The 19,297-nt window shown below is 45.8% G+C and overlaps 1 protein-coding gene across 1 annotated transcript; it reads right to left on the minus strand.

The window, feature by feature from the left end:
- Positions 1-2,147: 2,147 nt before the first annotated feature.
- Positions 2,148-14,443, minus strand: C10H21orf58 (chromosome 10 C21orf58 homolog). Its single transcript, XM_072874239.1, has 9 exons — positions 14,342-14,443; positions 13,006-13,077; positions 11,424-11,481; positions 9,474-9,541; positions 8,612-8,755; positions 8,029-8,143; positions 6,508-6,647; positions 4,573-4,745; positions 2,148-3,130 (listed from the first exon to the last, which is right to left on the minus strand). Exons 1-9 carry the CDS (start codon positions 14,441-14,443, stop codon positions 3,115-3,117), a joined length of 888 nt encoding a protein of 295 aa, XP_072730340.1. The 3' UTR covers positions 2,148-3,114.
- Positions 14,444-19,297: the final 4,854 nt, after the last annotated feature.

The following is a 19,297-nucleotide window of genomic DNA, read 5'->3' on the forward strand; positions in this document are numbered from 1 at the left end:
CTCGCCAGTGGGGAGGGGAAGGGAAGGACGTGGGCTGCTGACTCACAGCTAGGTTCTTCTCCCCTGGTTCATATTAAAGTTTAACTCCCAGCACAGAGACCGTCGGTGAATCAGCCTGGCTGTGTGGCCAGCCACACTGAGCCCTAGGTGAAGAGAAGTGAATGTGCTGTTATTCAGTCAGGCCTTATTAAAAGGCCTCTCTTGAAAATTGTAAAGCAATTCTGTAGCCTTCAAGGACCTCCTAATGAAACACACACAGAGCAGGAAGAGAACTTGTATCTGCTGGGCTTTTGCTGGTGTTTCACTGCGCTGCAACTGCAGAGGCACGGGTGGGACAATGCAGGGTAACTCCTGGAGCACTCTCCTGAGCGTGGGATGTGAACCACGCTGCTTGCCCAGGGGCCTGATCCCATCTGCGAGGACATCTTTCACCCAAGGAAGCTGTGTGTGGCTCGAGCGTTTTGGGGTGCTGAGCAGAGGGTCCATGCCTAATCTGCAGAAGCTTTCCAGGACTTGGATGAGGCTGTGAGGAAACATCTCTGTGTGCACCATTGCACATGCCTGTCCTTGGGAGGAAGTGCTCTGCTGAGCTGCACACAGTAAGCTTTTAAAAGGGAGGAGCCAATTCCAACCTACACACAATAATTAAGCAGCAGACAGTGAAAACATGTACCTTAACATACACTAACTACCATTTATTACTAAACCTGCAACGCATAGCCCACAACAGCAGATTTGTCTCAAAGGAGCAAGATCAAATCCCTGCACAAGCACAGCGCCGTTCTCCATTGCGCATCCTGGTTCCCAGTGCAGCAATGGCCAGCGGCTCCTGAGGTGATAGGGAGCAAGCCTCACGCCATGCCATGGTCCCAAACTGCAGTACCATGCAAGGACAGGACATGCAGGACAGGGTCAACAGGACCCACAAGCAGCCCCAGGCTCAAGCTTAAGTGGGACTGCTGGCCTTGGGAGGGCAGGGGTCCCACGTGGGGCTGGTTGGGGTTGTTAAAGGCTGTGAGTGCCTGGGGGCCCTGGCACTGCATCTGAACGAGTTGCCACTGAAGACCCTCCGTTGGGTTTCTCCAGTCTATGCAGCAGTGAATTGATCCACGCTATCTGATTGACTGACACACAATAAGCAAAGAAAAAAGAAAAGAGAGGGCAAAGAGCAAGGTAAGTTTTACATAGTAAATAAATTATTCATTCATTATTTTCAGAGCACAGACAGCACACCATTAGCTTCCAGCAGTGACAATTATTATTTGGAAATATCACTCACAGCGCCCTTTGCATACTTGTCTGGTAGGTTTTACAGATTACTTCACCACCCTGGCTTACCAATTTGACAGCAGCACTTTAAGGTACGCCAACTAATTCATGGTCTCCTGTGGATAACGCAGCATACAATTGTGTAACTAAAGCTGGTTTCATAATGCTGCTTTCTGCACTCGGCCACGATCCACGTGCCTGCTCCGGAGGCAGGAGGCACGAACATGCAGGGAAACACACGACCCATCAGTGAGCAGCGCTATGTGGCATGGTAAATCGGCCACAGTTTGAAAGTTTTTTCTACCAAGATGATACACATCAGCTTTTCGCTGCCAAACCTATCTCCTTAGCTACTGACAATAGTTCTTGGCAAACCAGACTAAGCTGTGCCTATCAGGGACTATCTATGCCCAGTGCAGTATCTTTTCTAGGTAACCATTCCAAACAAAATTTAGGTCCCTGGGTTATCTTCATCAGATTCACTTACAAACTGCACCAGGCAAAAACAACATAAAGATGTTCTCCGCTTTAAAAACAGGAAAGGTGGGAAGACACTGAGAAAGTGCTACTAATTCATTGTCTATCTTTCTGTATTAAACACAACCAGGCTGCTGAGAGCATGAAAAAGTATTGCTTGATTAAAGCGCTGAGCGAGCCTTCCGAGGAGTCCTAAATGAAAACAGAAAGAACAGGATAGCATGGGCTCGGATTAAAGCCTGCCCTCTGAAATTTAGTGGGAAAAGTAAAGAGGAAAAAAGTGTTTGATTTATGTTGCTGAAGAAAAAGACATGCCATTATCCAAGGAAGAACCTCAGGATTTTATTATTTTTTTAAAATCAAGTCTAAACCCTGATTATATGAGGGAGAGGTGAGAAATAATGAAACAAATATACACAATTCCAGGCTGCTTAAATCACCCTCCAATAGCTCTTTGAGAAGAAAACCGTGGGTAGCTTTGTAAATGCGAGATTTGGGAGAGACTGAGAGTCAGAGCCCTCCTAGGGCAGGAAATGTGGACTGCAGTTAGCTGGGGGTAGGTGTTGCACTGCAACGTTCACACCTGATGACTGCAGGAGCAGATTTCTGTCTGTTCTTCTCCGCTGAGAATTATTTACTCAAATAGTGCACAAAGCCAACTCACACAGGTAGGGCAGAGTGCTGGTCTTCAGGAAAATCCCATGCCAGGAGTTTGCTCTGCTATGCAGGTAACTTGCATTTGGATTGTTCCTGCTCATCTTTAGTTCCCCGGATAGGCAATTACTGTAGGACAAGTATTACTGTGAGGGAGTAAAACCAAAAATGCTGAGGGAGGAACACTTCAGGCTGGTGAGGTTTGGTGACTAAACTGTCATTCAGGCATCCTGGGTTAGTTTGCATTATCCTCCCCAGGAGGGCAGCAGCCCCCTTTGCAAGGGACATTTCCTGAAGTCGCACATGAAGGGGACTCTCAGCCCTGCAGCTGGGTCATACGCATTTGCAAGGGCTCAGATAACACTGGTGTTAAGATTATTTCACACCCAGGGGCTGCTGTGGGCTGCCAAGCCTGCAAGACACTTTGGGATGGGTTTTCTTGATTCTGTGCAGAGACAGCAAAAGAAGTGGTGATTGCTTGTGGCTGGTCTGGAAGATGAGAGGAAACAACTGAACTAGCAGAAAGCAGTAAGCAGACCACAGGTGCATGGTACATTCGTTCTGAACATCTGCAGTCTTTCTCCCACTCACTTCTTGTACCAATGTGCAGTCATATAGACATTAGGCTGTCAATCAGACGGATTCTTTAGGAAGTGGTCAAATACAGGTTGACCTCAGCAATGCTATGGTCCACTTGCAGAGAAACACGTACTGTCAGTATGTGGGCCACCTGCAACAAGAAGAATGGCTTTGTTGTGTTTGGTAATAGCCAACAGTGCATGCTGGCTGCAGCTGCAAAAGGACAGTGTAGATGTGTCAGATCTCATAACTTGTGGTGGAAGGTAGCTGAAGAAGAGGATGAAGACAGCTTAAAAGCCATGACAAGATCTTACTTTGCTGATTTCTGCAAACTGCACCGATTCTGGAAGAAGCCAAGATATCTTTACCGGTACAGATTACAAACCCATGTAAGAGGAAAGGGGTAGAAATGTTTATCCCTTATCATCCCATTAGATAAATAATCCATTCAGGAATTCAAATCCCATGCTAAAGAGGGCCATACAGATACTCCTGCCAGCAGGTTGCCCATGCCTGAGGATGCAGCTGCCTCCATCCTGTCCTTCTGTTCACTAAGGCTTTGAAAGAGCCACAGCACAGAAATAAAAGCTGTGTTCTGACCGATGCAACAGTGAGTCCCCATCCCAAAGTCCCCAGCCACCCCACCACACTCCAGCAACATGCATTTCTTTACCAACCTCAGCATGTAAGAACACTCTAGCACTGCTGCTTCCACACCTGCTTTCTTGCTATCCCCTCCTGATGTACTTGGCAAGGCCACTGCTCTCTCTTGGCTCAGATCCTTGCCCAAGGCCCCTCCTGCCACTGGCATTCATATGAGCAGACTAGTTCCAACACTAGTCCCGGGTGTTATCTGCTCACACCTAGAAAGCCGACCAGGACAAGCTCAGAGATAGCAGGGAAGGCACAGGCAAGTGAGCCCCTGGAGGAGCCGGCTGCTGACCTCTGATAAGGGCTCGAGGGCTCTACAGACCTGGGGGCAGCCTGGGGAGAAGTCCATCCACTTCTACACTTGAAAAATCACCCCAGCTGCAAGCACAGGCTTAGCACAAAGGCTCGTCTTTATTTCTGAGTAGTCCCCTCCCTTTGTACCATTTTCCTTAGCGAGTGGCGGTGGGTTTTTTCCCCAGGAATTTCTGATCAGCAAATGTCTCAGCAGTGTTTTAAGAATATGAATTCTACTGGGAACCTTAGCCTGAATGTAAAACACATGGAGCCTTTATTTAGCAGGTGTCTGCTGGGTTCACAGGGAGACCCAAAACCCAGGGTAACAACCACTGCAGAGCGGAGCCATATAGCATTGCTGGATGGTGGCTCTGTATGGCAGGGACACAGCTTGGTATTATCTGCAGACCTTGTCTGATCCTCATATTTATTCCACGGTAAGCAAGGGTTAATTATTCAAGTTATAAGATTGAGTGTATCAAATCATCACTTAATCCTCCTCAATCCCATTGTTTTGCTAAGGACAATATTCAGGACTGGCCTTAGCAAAGAACCATGAAGACATGGGATTGTCTGGTCTATCTTACTACCCCACCTGTGCAGGAAGGAAGAGGTAAAAGTTTACATCATGGCTGCCTATTTACTTACATAGCCAGGGCAGGGAGCATGCTGCTGGTCCAGCGATGTGCTGTGGATGTGGACGGGAAGCCCTCATGGGGCACTGGGAGCACCCCTGTGGGCGGGTAGTGGTGGTGGTGGTGCACTGCAGATGGCCTGGGCCTGTCTGCTTTCACAGCCAGGGGAGCAGCAAACTGCAGGTCCTTGTTGGAGAGAGACAAAGGGCAATTTGTGAAATCTGTGCCCCCATGGGAAGGGTCCCTGGCTGAGGTGCTGGGTTCCCACTCAGCCACCCCTTGGTAAAGGAAGTCCTTCAGCATGTGTCTGGAGATGGGTATTGCAGGCTCCAACACAGAAAGCCCAGCAAACACTCGGTGATGTCAGATTTCACCTGATATTCAGGGGCACTCAGATCCCAATCCCCCCAGTTTATCCCACCAGTCTATGTCAGGGAAACACACGGTGACAGGATGGCCTGGGGAGGGAGGCGGGGACGGGGGATGCATGCTATTCCTCTGCCATCTTCCCTTAGATGCGGTGTCCTCCACAGAAAGCTGCCGATGAGTCCGCTGGCTCTCCCAGCACCACCATCTGCCCCAGACACCTCCCTCATGGCAAGGGGGAAAAGAGTATTCAAAACCAGAAACTGCAAAGTTTAAGGAAAATAGAAAAGGACTTCCATCTGAGGCAATGCTCAGCGCAGCTTTGCCATGAGGAAGAGCCGGCACTGCCTACCATTTCCACAGCAAGTCCACCCCGGGACCATGGCTGACGAAGCCACTGGGCCCCTCTGCGCTGCAGGTGGCCTCCTGGGATGTCAGTGCCCTGAAACACGAGAGCTAGCAGCTGCTGTTGGAGGCTTTCTGTCCAGGGCAGACATTTGGTCCCAACAGGTGCAAAAACCCATCAACTCCCTCCAGGCCACCAGATGGGCTATGGAGGAGGATTGCATTTCCTACCCCTCCATTAAACCCAGGGCTCGGGGGCTTTTAAGCCATTTGTTGCTTTTGCAAATAGCACGTAGGAAAGGTGCGAGTGAGCTGGGCAAGGACTGCAGAAGTGTGGGAGTTATGTTCTCAGCACCCGACAACCTTAACATCTGAGAAAAAGAAAACAAATCTTTCTTACAGCACAGGGAAAAGACATAGTTAGCCTGAAAATGGAGGGGTAGGAAAAGTACAGTGGAAGTTTTTGCAACATTGGGACATTCCTTCCTCCCCAAAGATTAACTGTCCTTGCTTCTTAGGTAATAAATGCTACAGAGTAGAGACTAGAAATGCATTTTTCCAAAGCACTTAAGGACGCTAAGGAGCTATATCACCATGTTAAAAAAAGCTTAGAAATTGGGCATCTAAGGATATGTTCAAAATTACCTACCTCTTATCAGGCACTGGACACATTTTGGAAAAATCCCTACAGAGATCTACACACCAAAATATCTTTAAGATCTGTCCTCTCAGAGCTCAGTAGCCATTGATTTTCAGTGAGACAGGAACTAGAGCAGTGGGGCTCCAAGTACGATCACAAAATCTGTGCTTCAGCTCTAGCCCCTTGCAAACTGCCAGATCAAATTTTACCAGTTACAGTATTTGTAACACAAATATTTCCCTGCTCTTTGCAGCAAATGGACCTGCAGCAGCAGATGCCCGGTGCAGATGTCTTCCATGCGTAGTCTGTTAGTGGTTCAACTATACAGGCCAGATAATTTTCAGACCTGGACTGAATCCAGTTTGCACATGTGGAGCAGACATTCTTCCATTAGGTCCTGTCATAGTGCTCATCACGGTAAAGAGGCAGGCTGTGCTCTGCTCAGTAACAGTCTTCTGGTGCAGTGGGTTTGAAGATGTACACAGCTTTAAGTGTCCCAGACTTTCTGCATGTTTTGTCCAGGCCTTGCACCCTCCCAAGGAGATCAACCATTGCCTCGTGTGAGCAAGGATGCCCTTCAGACTCCAGGGTCGTTACCTGCTGTGCATGGTGAAGCAGGGGAGAGCTGGCTCCAGCAGACTGTGTGAACACCATCGGTGGCAGAGCCTTCAGCATCATGTTCTGCATGATGATCTGGTGCATCTGAGCATTCTGCATCAGCATCATCTCCACCATATCTGGGAAGAGGTCACCACAAGGAAGAAAGTAAGAGCTTTATCAGCAACTGACAAGCAGCAGAGGCATCTTGGTAAGAAGTGCCCTCCAGCATACAGACTGGTCACTGCAACCAAGACAAAGCAGCTGAAAGGGACACATGAAGAATATCAGCATTATTTGGCCAGGCAGTGCAAAATTAATGTCTATGAATAAAACTGTTCAGACCAGCTCTCCTGTTTCTCCTCCCTTCTACAAGAAAGCTGCTGTTGAGCATCTTCTGTCTGATAGTTTCCCTACAAGCCCACCCCTCTGGCTATGCTGACTGGCAGGCTGGAGAAGGGCTGAGTGCTAGAGCTCTCTCACTTACTCCAGCATGGACTGGCTCCTTACAGTGCTCTCGGTTGCTCGCTCAAAATCATTGCTTTCCATGTGAGAGGTTTCCTCAACTTTACATGATATTGCAGTGCCACCTTGAGAGTTTACTGCATGCACATCAAATCTGCTTACCATGATCTCTGAGTCCTAATCACAAAGGACCTGCGCAGTAGAACTAATTTGCTTGAGGGGGCAAGGAAGGAGGGAGAAGGGAGGGGGAAAAAAAAAAAAAATCAAGGCAACTCTCCTTTTTTTTAAACTGGTCATACCAGAAGTAGTTTACATGTATCAGCTTCAGAAAAGTTATGCATGAACTGGGACAATTTTGTTTATGAAAATAAAGTCTGATTCAAAAATCCAGACACTTAGATGAGGAAAAAACTGAGAAATATTACAATTTCATGACTGAGGATTTCTCTCTGGGATGAAGAAACCTTTGGCTGAAGGTTGAGCCAGGGAAGTCATCCCAGGTTTTTGCTCATGTATTATTTCACTGTACCATCCACCTATGTTTAGAAACAAACTCTTTTTAATGGCATTGCACTATATTTGGAACAGCACTTTCAGCTGTTCGGTTTTGTTTCCAAACACGGGGCATAATAAAAGCCTGTAATTTTCTGAGGAGAATGAACAGCAGGTTAAGAGGGAACAAAAGAATAAAAACAGATTTTAGAAGCCTGTTTGTTAATTTTGGAATCATCCATGCATATGAGTTTGACCTTGTTAATATTACTCAGTGCCTGGGGTTGAGCTGTTTTGCTTTCCCAAGCTTCCCCAGCAGCTTAACCTGGCTTTGCTGAGTTTTAGCAATAAGAGTTTGTCTGAAAGACTCTCAGAAATGGTATCTAGTCCATTTATGGAGTGCAATTCCCACAGCTCCAGCAGCAGCCTGCTTGTGAAACAGCACATCACTAACTAGCTTGGATGCCGTCCCATGCCCCCTCCCACTTGCTGTGGCACCTTGCCCCAGTCTGTATGCTGGAGGGCACTTCTAGCACCTTGCTGGCTGCTCGGAGGGTTCGTTACCTTCTTTAACGCTTCCGGAGCGGGGGGCTGCAAAAGGCTGGGCAGGGGTGATCTGCGTGATCAGGGGCAGGGGCTGAGGTAACTGCTGGATGATGGTGGCAGGCTGAGGCGGCATCTGAAAAAGAAAGGAAAATGGAGAAGTTGGAGTTGGTTTTGGCCAGCTCCCTCATCTTTGGGAGGGGGGAGCAGTGGGTCTCATCTGCCTGGACAGTAAGGCTTTGGACATTGTCTCCCAGGAGATCCTCATGGAGAAGCTGTTGAGGTTGTGGGCTGTACAAGCAGACAGTGATGTGCATTGGAAACTGGCTGAACGGCCAGGCCAAAGCATGGGCAATCCTCCCACTCATCTTGCTACCACGTTCCTATGGTAAACCATTCACACTGTTAATTTTGTGCCTTATTTGTAAGATGATTTCCCTTAGATTTTGCCTAGGGCAGTAAGGGTTGGATACAACAGCAAGAGGCGTATCTTCCCTTTAGGTGGGATGAGCATTTCCATACAGCCCCCAAGTCCCTCCACCTGCGGTTGTTGTCTCAGACCAGCAGAGTGCTAGTGGTGTTTCCTAGGAGAGAGGATCCTTACTGCCTGCTGGATAATCCTTGGTGGCTCCGCGTGGGGAGCTGGAAAAGGTATCTGGTAGACATGCGGGGAGGCAGCTCTGTGGTTATGACAGTGTCTTCCAGCTGGTGCAGGGGGTTGTGAAAACTCTTCCAGAAGGTGCTGCTCCTGCAAAATCAAGTATCTTCTTAAAGAAAACCTGGTCACAGAAAGGCAGACAGTATTGTTATGGTCTCTGAACTAAATGGGATTAGCTCTTGGGAGCCCACAGCAGGGTGCAGCCTCGCTCACCAAAATACTGCTGCAGAAACTTCCAGCACTGCTGCATCTGACAGGCAGACCACAAGTGACCGCTGCATGAAGGGAAACACTCAACCAGTGCCCACACAAGTATAAGGAAAGTTTTTCTTCCCACATATCTCTAAGCAATACAGTTTTCAGCACAAGCAAAAAGGAATGGGAAAAAAGCGAAGAACAAACTGCCAAAAGTCTGGCAAAATGTTTCATTAATGGTTGGTACCCTCCACAAACTAGGAATAAGTAACAGTCACTATTGTCCCGATTTTGGCAGCATTAAAAATCCCCTATTTGCATTTTGGCACTACCCCAGAGAGCTTATGATACGGCAGTTCAGGACAAACAGAATGAACCCACCAACTAACTGAAGTGGGTGCAAGCTTCGTCAGCTGTAGTGAGGGAAGACATACTGCTCTCCAGCCCCTCTCCCTGATTAGCTGGCCCAGCCTCAATACTCCGAACCAGCAGAGGACTGAACACTGCCCAGCTGGAGAACTAAAGGACAGGAAAGAACTGAATCCACATCGGCAGCGGATGTGCAGATAACCTGGCCCTTTCTGTTGTTTCTGTCCACAGAGAGGGCTCTTACCCTAAGCTCCTGCAGGAGATCTTTCCTTCGCCTTAGGGCACTTTGGAGCATATCCTCACATCTGTTTCCTGAAGGAGGAAAAGTCCATTATCTTCTCAAAGGATCACAAAGGCAGAGCTATTATAGCACCTACTTTATGAGATTAATTCTGGAAAACGCGTTGCAAGATAGCTTGACTTCTTCCACAAAAGGCTTTAGACTACTTTTCTTGTCAAATCTACAAACAGATAATGACTTTTATGCCACATACAAACACAGCTGTTCAGCATCTCTACAAAGGCAATGCACCTTCTCTGAAAACAAACTTTTAAGATTGCTCTTTAAAGTACCCTTTTAGCCTCCTGGCTTAGAAGCTCATTTCAGCCTGAAATTTTCTAGATATACCCTGTACATGCAGAGGATGATTGTGCAAAGCGTAAAAAGAGTTTGTTGTGACATATCAAAACAAATTCAGTTTTGAATGTCAACTTTTCTGTTTCCTTTTTGTTCTGAATCAACTTCCTTTTCAGTTCTTCTCACATACAACTGATTTCGAACTCACTTGAAATAAAAATAACAAAGAATGTTTTCAGATACATTGGAGGCATGCCTGGCATCTGCTCTGAAAAGCATCACCTTGTATTTTGAAACTGTAAGTTGTTAAAGGGGTTTTTCATTTTTAGCTACAGCATTGAAAGTTTCCAACTCTGTGTATCAGCTCAATGAATATGAGCCCACAGTACAATCTAGAAATACTACTTATCTTCTACTGGTGGCCTTTAATCCATAGATAATATAAACACTGGGTGTGCCATGCAAAGAAATGAATGCACTGCACATAGCACGTGTCGCTTCCATGGGAGTATTGTTGAAGAGAACACACTACTTGTATGTGAAACGTCATAGCAGTCTTTGAAAGGGTTTAATAAAGACACAAGTTATTTTAAACTCCCTTATTTATCAACTTTTAGCTGTTTTGCTGGCTTTTACAGAGAGTTGTTGAAACTTTGGAAGTTTCATAAGCATGCTGGGATTGCTGAGCTCTCTGCCCAAACCAAAGTCAGGATGTAATTGCACATGCATGGTTTCCTGGTAAAATGGTTTCCCAGCTCTTATCAACACAGTCCTCAAGACCAACTCTTTCAGTATAATGATTTGTTTCATAAGCTGAGTCACATTTTTTTACACTGGAAACCATGTTCTGGTCTGCACAAGGCTGCGTTTGTCAGCTTCAAAGGTGCAAAGCAATATTAGTAGTGGAGTGTTCCTCTTGCCTGGATCCCTCAGAGACACACAGCCATCCTAACGACTCCTTTTCAGGATCACCAAAGCCAAGCATACAGCTGGACTGCAACAGGGGCTCACTCCTAGGTATAGGTATAGGAGCTAGGACAAATAGGATCACTGGCAGTTTGCTCCAGCTGAACCAGCATCCACAGCTGAGAGACTGCAGAGGACACCTGGGCAGGAGGTCATTCTTATGTCTGTGTTCAGCTAGTTGATAATTTCCTTTTGTCAAAAAAAAAAAGTTGAAGAAATTCAAAAGACAAAATGTAGATAGCTGCACAGTATAGCAAGCCTGTTCTCCTTGCATCAAGGCCGCTAAGATTCACCAGCTTGGTTAGGACCGAGACTAGTATACAGACTGACGTTACTGCACAAGCTTCACTGCAACTTGCATTTTTGCTACTTCCAATCCCCAGGGCGGCATACAGATTTAGATATGCAGGCTGAGCTGGGGCAGTACTGACTTAAGTTCAGAGTCTCCCTCCTGCCCTCCAGACAAGGTCCCTGTCACAGAAGCCAAGACAGAGCAAGTTCTGACTACCCAAATGCCCAACCACTAGCACGCAGCTTTTAGGGAGGGGATGTGGTCATCTGGTGTGACCTACTGAGGAACTCAATGCCTGAGAACATCACTAAGCCCTTTCTGTATTATGTCCATAATTAGAACAAATGCTTCTCTTTTACTTGCAGCTGGGAGAGGTGACTCCATCTTCTCTAGGTTCTCCTGTTCATTTTCTAGTCTCTGTTGGTAGAACCACAATAAGAACTGGTTATGAGTCAGGCAGCAAAGCTCACAACAACTTGCAACCCTACCTTACAGGCATAGGTTTGGGATGGAGGAAATAAAGCAGAAGTGGAGAGAAGCAGTGCTTCTTAACTGCTAAATCACAGCTAGCGAGGGCTACAAGAAGTATTCAAAGAAATATGAAATGTCTCACTGCAGATCTAGTTACAGTAAAAGAACAGTCATGCTTCCAACTGGCCAGGCTATCCCAGACCTGGAAACTGATAGCATGGTGAATCAGGAGACCTATACATCATTTATTTTGTAGGGCAGAGAGCTGGATCATAGGAAGAAGTCGATGCCAGACAGTTTTGGGTATTCGGTGCACTAATAGGCCTAAATGGCCCTGACCAGCTTCACCTGAGGCTTCCATCCACACTCACTGCTCATGTGCCCAGGAGCCCCTTGAATCTCAGCCATAGGTCTTCAGTTCCTACTTGAGCTATACTGGATGAGTATTGGTCTGCAGTTCAACCACAGCCATGCCTGTGACTGGCCATGGATCCTAATAACCCTGATACCAACCTGCAGACACTTCCCAGGTTGGCCTTGGACCTGCCTCATCACCATAAGCTTGCCCAATAGATCTGGACTTTTGGTTGAACCTGGCCACCATCTCTGGCTCTGCCCTGCTGGCTGTGTTATTGTGCTCAACTCCTTGCTCCTTAGGGAGCAGCTGGCCCTTGGTGTTCACTGATGCTCGCAAATTAGAGACATTTTCCTCAAGCACAGCCTCTTTTCTTGGTTCTGCATGACTCCACACTTGTGAAAGCTTTGCCCTCAAATGGCTGCTGCATCCAAGATGAAAGACTCCACCATGGAGACAGTTAGATGCCACTTCCAGCATTTGTATCTCCAGGCAAATTGTTTTTCCTTCCAGAAAGCTCTAGTGGCTTCTTGAGGACACTGAAGCAGAAGATCCACACTAGTAGATGTCAGATGTGCTGAGGGTGGAGGAACAGGGCTGAGTGGAGAACCCTGGGTGCGTTAGTGTGCGGAGTCACAAATTGCTACTGGGATTCTGTGCAGCACTTCATGTGCTTCCACTGAAGGCCTGCCCATGTTTCACCAGGCAACATATCTTATGTGAAAGTAGAGAAAAAAGAAGACATGAACTTGCCTTAAAACAATCCGAGATCCTCTTTACGCAAAATTTACTCCTAAACTTTGCTTGTCATAACTTAAACTGCTTTTGAGCTAACTAGTGACATCTCCCATGAGATCAAAGTCACTTTAACTCTATTTTTAATTTACTGTAGGTCCATGTAAACTTGTACAACGTTATTTAGGAAAGTGACAGGGACTGTAGCACCAGCGCACATTCGTCTGCCTCTGCTTGCATGAAGAAAGACGTTCTCAGTTGGCTGCAGATCCTCTTTGTATCTCAGTAGAAATATAATTATTTCAAATACAATGTTAATACTTAAACATGCAAGAGCAAAAAGCAGAGCAAAGGTGACCACTACGGAATTATTTCCTTACCTTTTCTAGGAGTTTGAGTTTCAGTCGTGTCAGGTGATCCACCACTGAAGGATCTGTCATTGTAGTAGTCTCCTGGAAGAGCAGGCAGGCAAAAACAGGTTAAAAAGCTAAGCAAAGGCAGATAGGTTTTCAGTGGTCATTTTTTCCCTTCCACTATCTTCATAGAATAATTCCATTAGAGAAAAAAAAATACAGAATTGTGAGCAATTGAGGGAAGAAGATAAGAGCTTCAGTTTCACTTCCAGATAAAAATGAGTACAGATGTTCACCATAATGTCATAGACATAGCTTTTTCTGCCATTTCTCTCAATGCATTTTCGTGCTGCAGGTTGCAATGGTCACAGAAGGGTAACTCAGGGCGAATATTTGTCTGTTCTTAATGGTTGCTAGCCTTTCCCCGGCAGTGGCACGAAGCCTGGCCCTCTGTGTTGTTAGAGTCTTCCAAGTAGCTCAAAGTTTTGTGCCCGTAACCTGGTTGCTAAGTTTGTAGTGTCAATCCTCAATATAAACAATTTAATCTCCAAGTGTAGAAGCTTATGTACCTTTTGTAAAGCAAACACCCAGCACATTAGTGGACAAGAAAAAAAGAAATAAAAGCCAATGGTTAACACAAGCCCAATGCTAGGGGTCAGATTATGATCTTGCTGATTGACACCTGATAGCAATGTTTATCCCACTGTAAGGGGCCTGTAATCTTTTGACATAGCCCTTCATATAAGTTTTCATCACCAGATAGTAACTAAAAACTCAAAAAATTAAGGAGCATAGCTGAAACTCATCCCTGGATGAGTAAAAGAGTAAGGAGAATATGGTGTAACATCCTTTTGCTTACCATCTCCCAAGCAACCTGTAGGGTGTCTCCCTCTCCCAGCAAAGCCCTACCAGCAGAAAAAAACAGGGCAACATTTATCAGTGACATCCATGAAATCAACACCAAGGCATAAGAAAGAAGACAGGTAGTAGACGCTCATTCTCAGTATCATATTTTAAGCTCACTTCTGCTCCTAGGAGAGCAAAGTTACAACCCCTTCCTTACTTGAAGGCCATAGCAAGCCACAGCTGAGCCACTGCTGGCACCTGGAGCAGCTGATAGGTGCTTGTAGGGAGCTGTGTGGAAGCAGCATGGATCATCTCCTCCAGCTGTGACCCACACAGCATGTGTGCACAATCTGTCCTTAAAAATACACAGGCTGGTAGTCACTGGAGAGGTTACAGAAACTGAGACATGGGGATCCCAAAAATAGCTGTGCCATGTCAGAGCTGGGGCTCAGCTTTCTTTGGCAGGGCTCATTTGTGAATGCTGTGAGTGACACGGCAGAAGAGAAAACCATCTCACCTGCCAGCAGTTTTCCTGACAACCAGTTCTGCGTACGTTTTTGTACTTTAAAACCCCAATAGATTTTTCTCCCATTATCTCTAACATCTTTGATCCCTTCATCTTTTGGGCAGCTGTAACAATCTTTGACAAGGAGTTTCCTAGTTATCTTAAACTTAAGCATAAGCCTAGTTATGCAAGTAAACTGTGTGAGTATGGTTTACTTAAGGGTCAGGCAAAAAAAGGATTACATTTAGACTGTTTTAAATCCAGATTCCAGAAAAGTTTATTGGAAATCTTCTCCTTTGTGACGTGAAATATATACGACTGTTCTCCATGCACTTTTTCCATATCATTTGCAACTTACATTCCTGGATCATATCCCCATTCAGGTGTCTCTTTTCTAAGCAAGACAATCTATTTAATTCATCCCAAAGAGCAGATTTTCCTTTCTCATTGACCTCATAACTCAGCTGGGAAGGTACAATGCAAGAGCCCACACAGACTGCTCTCATCCCCACCTCTTGGCCTCCACTATCAGCCACTCTCAGAAGGTGCTGCATCAGCTACACCTTTGATCGCACCACGGCTGTATGTCTGTTTGTACAGTCTCGTGTTTATCCTAGTTGCTTCTCTCTGTACCTTTCTAGTTCATAAACCCTTTTGTGACGGGGTGACCAGGGTTGTGGGCAGTGACGTAGCAAAGCAAGCTGCGTCAGCGTCTCCAGACAACCCCAACAGCGACAAGCCTGCTATTAGTCATTGCTGACGACATCATAGCCTTTTTGACTGCCGATGAATATTGAGCTGATGTTTTACCATCAACTGGTTTAATAAAGTGCCCCCTAGAAGTTAAATTTCTAGAGCCTTCATTGCAATAGGACTAGAGGGTTACAAGAAAGGTTGACAAAAAGAACCAAGTATAAGCATTCCATTAAAAATACAGCACCAGTGTAAAGCAACTGGGTTGAATATAGAGGAAAAGAAGAGAAACTTCTGCTTGATGTGACAGGTATCCTAGAAAAAATCCAATACTACGTAAAAAATGCTTTGCAGCAAATCTGCTAGGGGATCTTTCTTTTCCCACACTCATGGATGCCCTGGTCACAGCAGGATCCCTACTCTAGGGACATCTTATAACCTGCTAATTAATGACTTGCCAGAAATCTGCCAGCCACAAACAAGAGGGTCTTGCCAAAAGGGATCTATAGTTACACTGAATCCCAAATTAGGGATCACACATGAACATGGTGATACAAAAGAGCAAAACCAGACAAATTTAATTCTGCAAAGGATTAACAGGACTGTTATGTGCACCTCACAGGAGACAATTATTCTGCTCTATTTAGCAGTGCTGAAGTCAGAGTTTGAATACTGTGCCTAATTTTAGACACGGTGGTTTAAGAGGGAAAGAAAGTCCAGAAAAAAAAAAGATTAAAATGGTACATTGACAAAACATAAGTTCTGAGGAAGACTTGGAAGAACTGGCTTTCTTTGGTTAGTAAGTACATGGTGAGGAGAGGACAGGCTAGCAATCTTTAAATAAATGAAAGGATACAATCAAGAACAGGGTGGGGTTTTTCTGTCTGAAAAGACTGGGCAGGAAGCACTTGACTTAGTGAGGGAGAGGAAAACCTGATAAAAACAAGAAAAAATTCTTAATGATACAGTAAGATAAATGACGGAGCAGCTATCTAAGAAAAAACTTTCACAGAAGTTGTTTAAAAACAATATAGAAAAACAACAGTGATGAACATTGTAGGACTGTTAGACCCCTCCTCAGGTACAAGAATGGATTAGATAAGCTGGTGAGGACCATACCAGTTCTACATTTCTACAATGTCTTTTATTGATTTTGATACTTTATGCCCTGATTTTAATTGCTATGATTTCTAAAACACAATATAAAAAGAACCAAACTGACACACCTGGAAATATCTAGAGATGATAACTTTCATGCTCTGATTCCACAGGGAGGAGTCTTTATCATTGCAGTCTTAGAAGAATATTTTAATTCATTAAAAGAGAGTTAAAAGAGTAAAAAAAGAAACACACACAAAAATCACCAATGGAGGAGTACATATAATTTCCCTCCAATAAACTGTCTGCTTCTGCCAATTGTAATGTTGCAAATTAACAGTCCAGAGTTCCTATTTGGCTGCTTGATAAAAATGCCCTATCTGCATTTGAAGCTAAACATATGAATAAAACATATTCTACAATTACAGTTATTTCATGCCACTGTCATATAACAATGCGCAATGTTGGGTTTTACTGTTATTTCTGAAAACTGTGATCCTAGTTTGAACTAAATTATACTTATGATTAAGTCTTCTTACTGATTATTAAGTACACCATACTAATCATATAGTATACTTATGATTATTGTCTTCTTATACAACAATGGCAAAACCCTAGTCTCTGCAAATGCTGCTTATTTATTTGCAGCAGCACCCAGAGTTCTCAGTAAGGTTTCGTTACCAGCCTCATCTTAGTGCAGCATTATCAGTGCTACTGCTAATTTAGTCAAGGTATAAATGACCTCTAGTGCTTTTTATGGTTACGTGAGGTGGGATTAGCCCCAGCAGAAACAGAGGTTGGTAGTCCCACCACCCTGCCTGGTTGGCTTCAGCTCCCCCACTGCGAAGCTGCACTGACAGTGCAGAACCCGAGCCCAGCTGCTGGCAGGATAATTTGAGTAGCGCGCAAACGGTGTTGCTGGTCCTGGCTGATTGCCAGCTAGCTGAGGCACTGCTGGAGACAGGTCCCTTTCAAATATTTCCACTTGAGTCAATTTAATTAGATTAGCACTAGAAATCCTGACATTTCAACAGACAGGGATATAAGAAAATATAATGCATTAGTTGGCTATTAAAAAAAAAAAATTACCAATAAACCAAAATCCATTAAACGCAAACAAACATGACTTATTTATTTTACATTTTTAGCTGGAGCAAGACATCAAAGCAGTAATTTATTTTAAACCAAATTTTTTAAAGTGACATATCTGATTTAACAAATTGCCATTATAAATGCCATTATATATTATCTTTTTTCTTTTAAGAAACTTCTTTGTTCTGAGCTTACCAATTTCCTTTTGCTTTTCAGATTACACAAGCTTTTGCACTAAGAAATTTCATAATTCAGACTTCATCTCTTCACATTGACTGGGGACAAATTCAGAATCCTGGCTACAGGGTCAGAGGATGTGGCAGTACTATCAGGAAAAACAAATAAACAAAAAACCCCTCAAAACAGCCAAGGGCTGACAAAGCAGGAGGTGACCAGAATTAGCATCAGGAATCTGTCCTTGCTGTCAGATCTTATGTCCCTGCATGGTTTGCTCACTGAAACTTTCACTCTTCCTTAGAAGAGCCAAATTGGTCATGAAGAAAAGGAAAGCCAATGCATACTGTCCCTGGGCAACCTCTGCAGTAGTTTAAAACTTAACCTCTACCTCAGCTCTGGACACAGACAGGCTTTCTGATGTGTACAGAAAGCCTTGCCAACCCTGCCTCGCTCCTAGTGTCCTCAGCTTTCTCTTTGGAGCATTGAGCACACACTGCCCCAGTCTTTTTGTGGTCTATGCTGAAATATTTACATAGAGATAATGTAGGAGACCAGGAGATTGGTACACAACAGTTTATTCCGAGAACGTGAACATGGATGGTGGTTGGCATAGCATGGGAAACCCAGACAGCATAGATGCAGCCCATGGGAGCAGCTAGCTCCAGCCCACGACCTGGATGATGCAATGTCCAAATCTGGGGCAAAAGCCCACACAGAGAAGAGCCCAACTTAAGGACCAAATGCATGGAAAGGTCCAAGGATAGAAAACGGGTTGTTAGATCATGAAAATGCTTGCATTTCCATGTTTCTTAGAAAGAAAAAGCCAGTGTATTGCAAGAGGTTACCTCTGAACTGAGCCGAGCAACAAATTTGATTAAAGCATGTGTTTTCCAATATGATTTCACAACTTCAAGAGACAAGTCACCAGTTTTGTAGATAACTGTAAGATTACTTTTCTCAATATTAAAGAAAAGAGCACCTTATTTCTCCCTTGTTATCTGACAATTATTTCGAGATGTTAAGCTCTTGCTGCGCCTGTACAGCCTGGATGAAGGGGCTCTGCAGGTGAACACCTCACAGCTCGCTTGCTGCAATGGAAACAAAGCAGTGAGGTGCTGTAAAACCGACACGCAAAATATACCCAAAAGGCGGACTAGGCGTGCTGTGAAGGGTAATATTTCTACACAGAAATTTATAATCAAGCTGGATCGTCAAACCCCCCTGTGCCAGCACCTCCCTCTGTCTCCAACGGGGCTAGGGACCAGGCCGCCAGCGCCGGGGCCAGTCACGGAGGGGCAGAAACAATAGGTGGAAGGGCACGGCTGCCACAAGCAGCCCCTCCTGGCGGAGGGCCGGCCTCGACCCGAGGCACCAGCGGCGGCTCCAGGGCAGGCAGAGGGAGCCAGGGAGCCGCGGCCCCGCGCCGGAGCCCGCCCAGGGCAGCCCCTCAGCGCTGCTCGGCAACGGCCGGGTCAGCTTTCCCGCGGCCACCGCCCCCCTCCTTCCATTGGTTGTCTCCCGCCCCTGGGCGGGGCTCTGGCTGGCGGCCCGTTTGAAACTGGCCATCCAGCGCAGCCCGGGCGGCGGACGGCTACCTAGACCATTGGTGGCTGCTGAGGAGGGGCGGGCACTGGTGGCAGCGGGGGCGGAGACAGAGGACGTGCTCCAGCTTGCCCTTTCTATCCCAGGAGTCAGTTAGCCAGAGTGGGCGGGGCTAGACTAACAGCTGCTGTCGGCATTGGCTCTGAGCCTCCTGGGTACGGTGATTCTCGCCAATTCCTGGAGAGCTTCCTCCCTTCCCGGGAGGGCGGGCCAGCCCCTACTCCCTCATTGGCCAGCGCTGGCTGCCGCCGCCTCGCGGTTGGCGGTGAAGCCGAGGCGGGCGGGGAGAAGGCGCTGAGGCGGCCA

This window comes from Ciconia boyciana, chromosome 10, assembly GCF_034638445.1.
Source record: "Ciconia boyciana chromosome 10, ASM3463844v1, whole genome shotgun sequence".
Taxonomy (NCBI): domain Eukaryota; kingdom Metazoa; phylum Chordata; class Aves; order Ciconiiformes; family Ciconiidae; genus Ciconia; species Ciconia boyciana.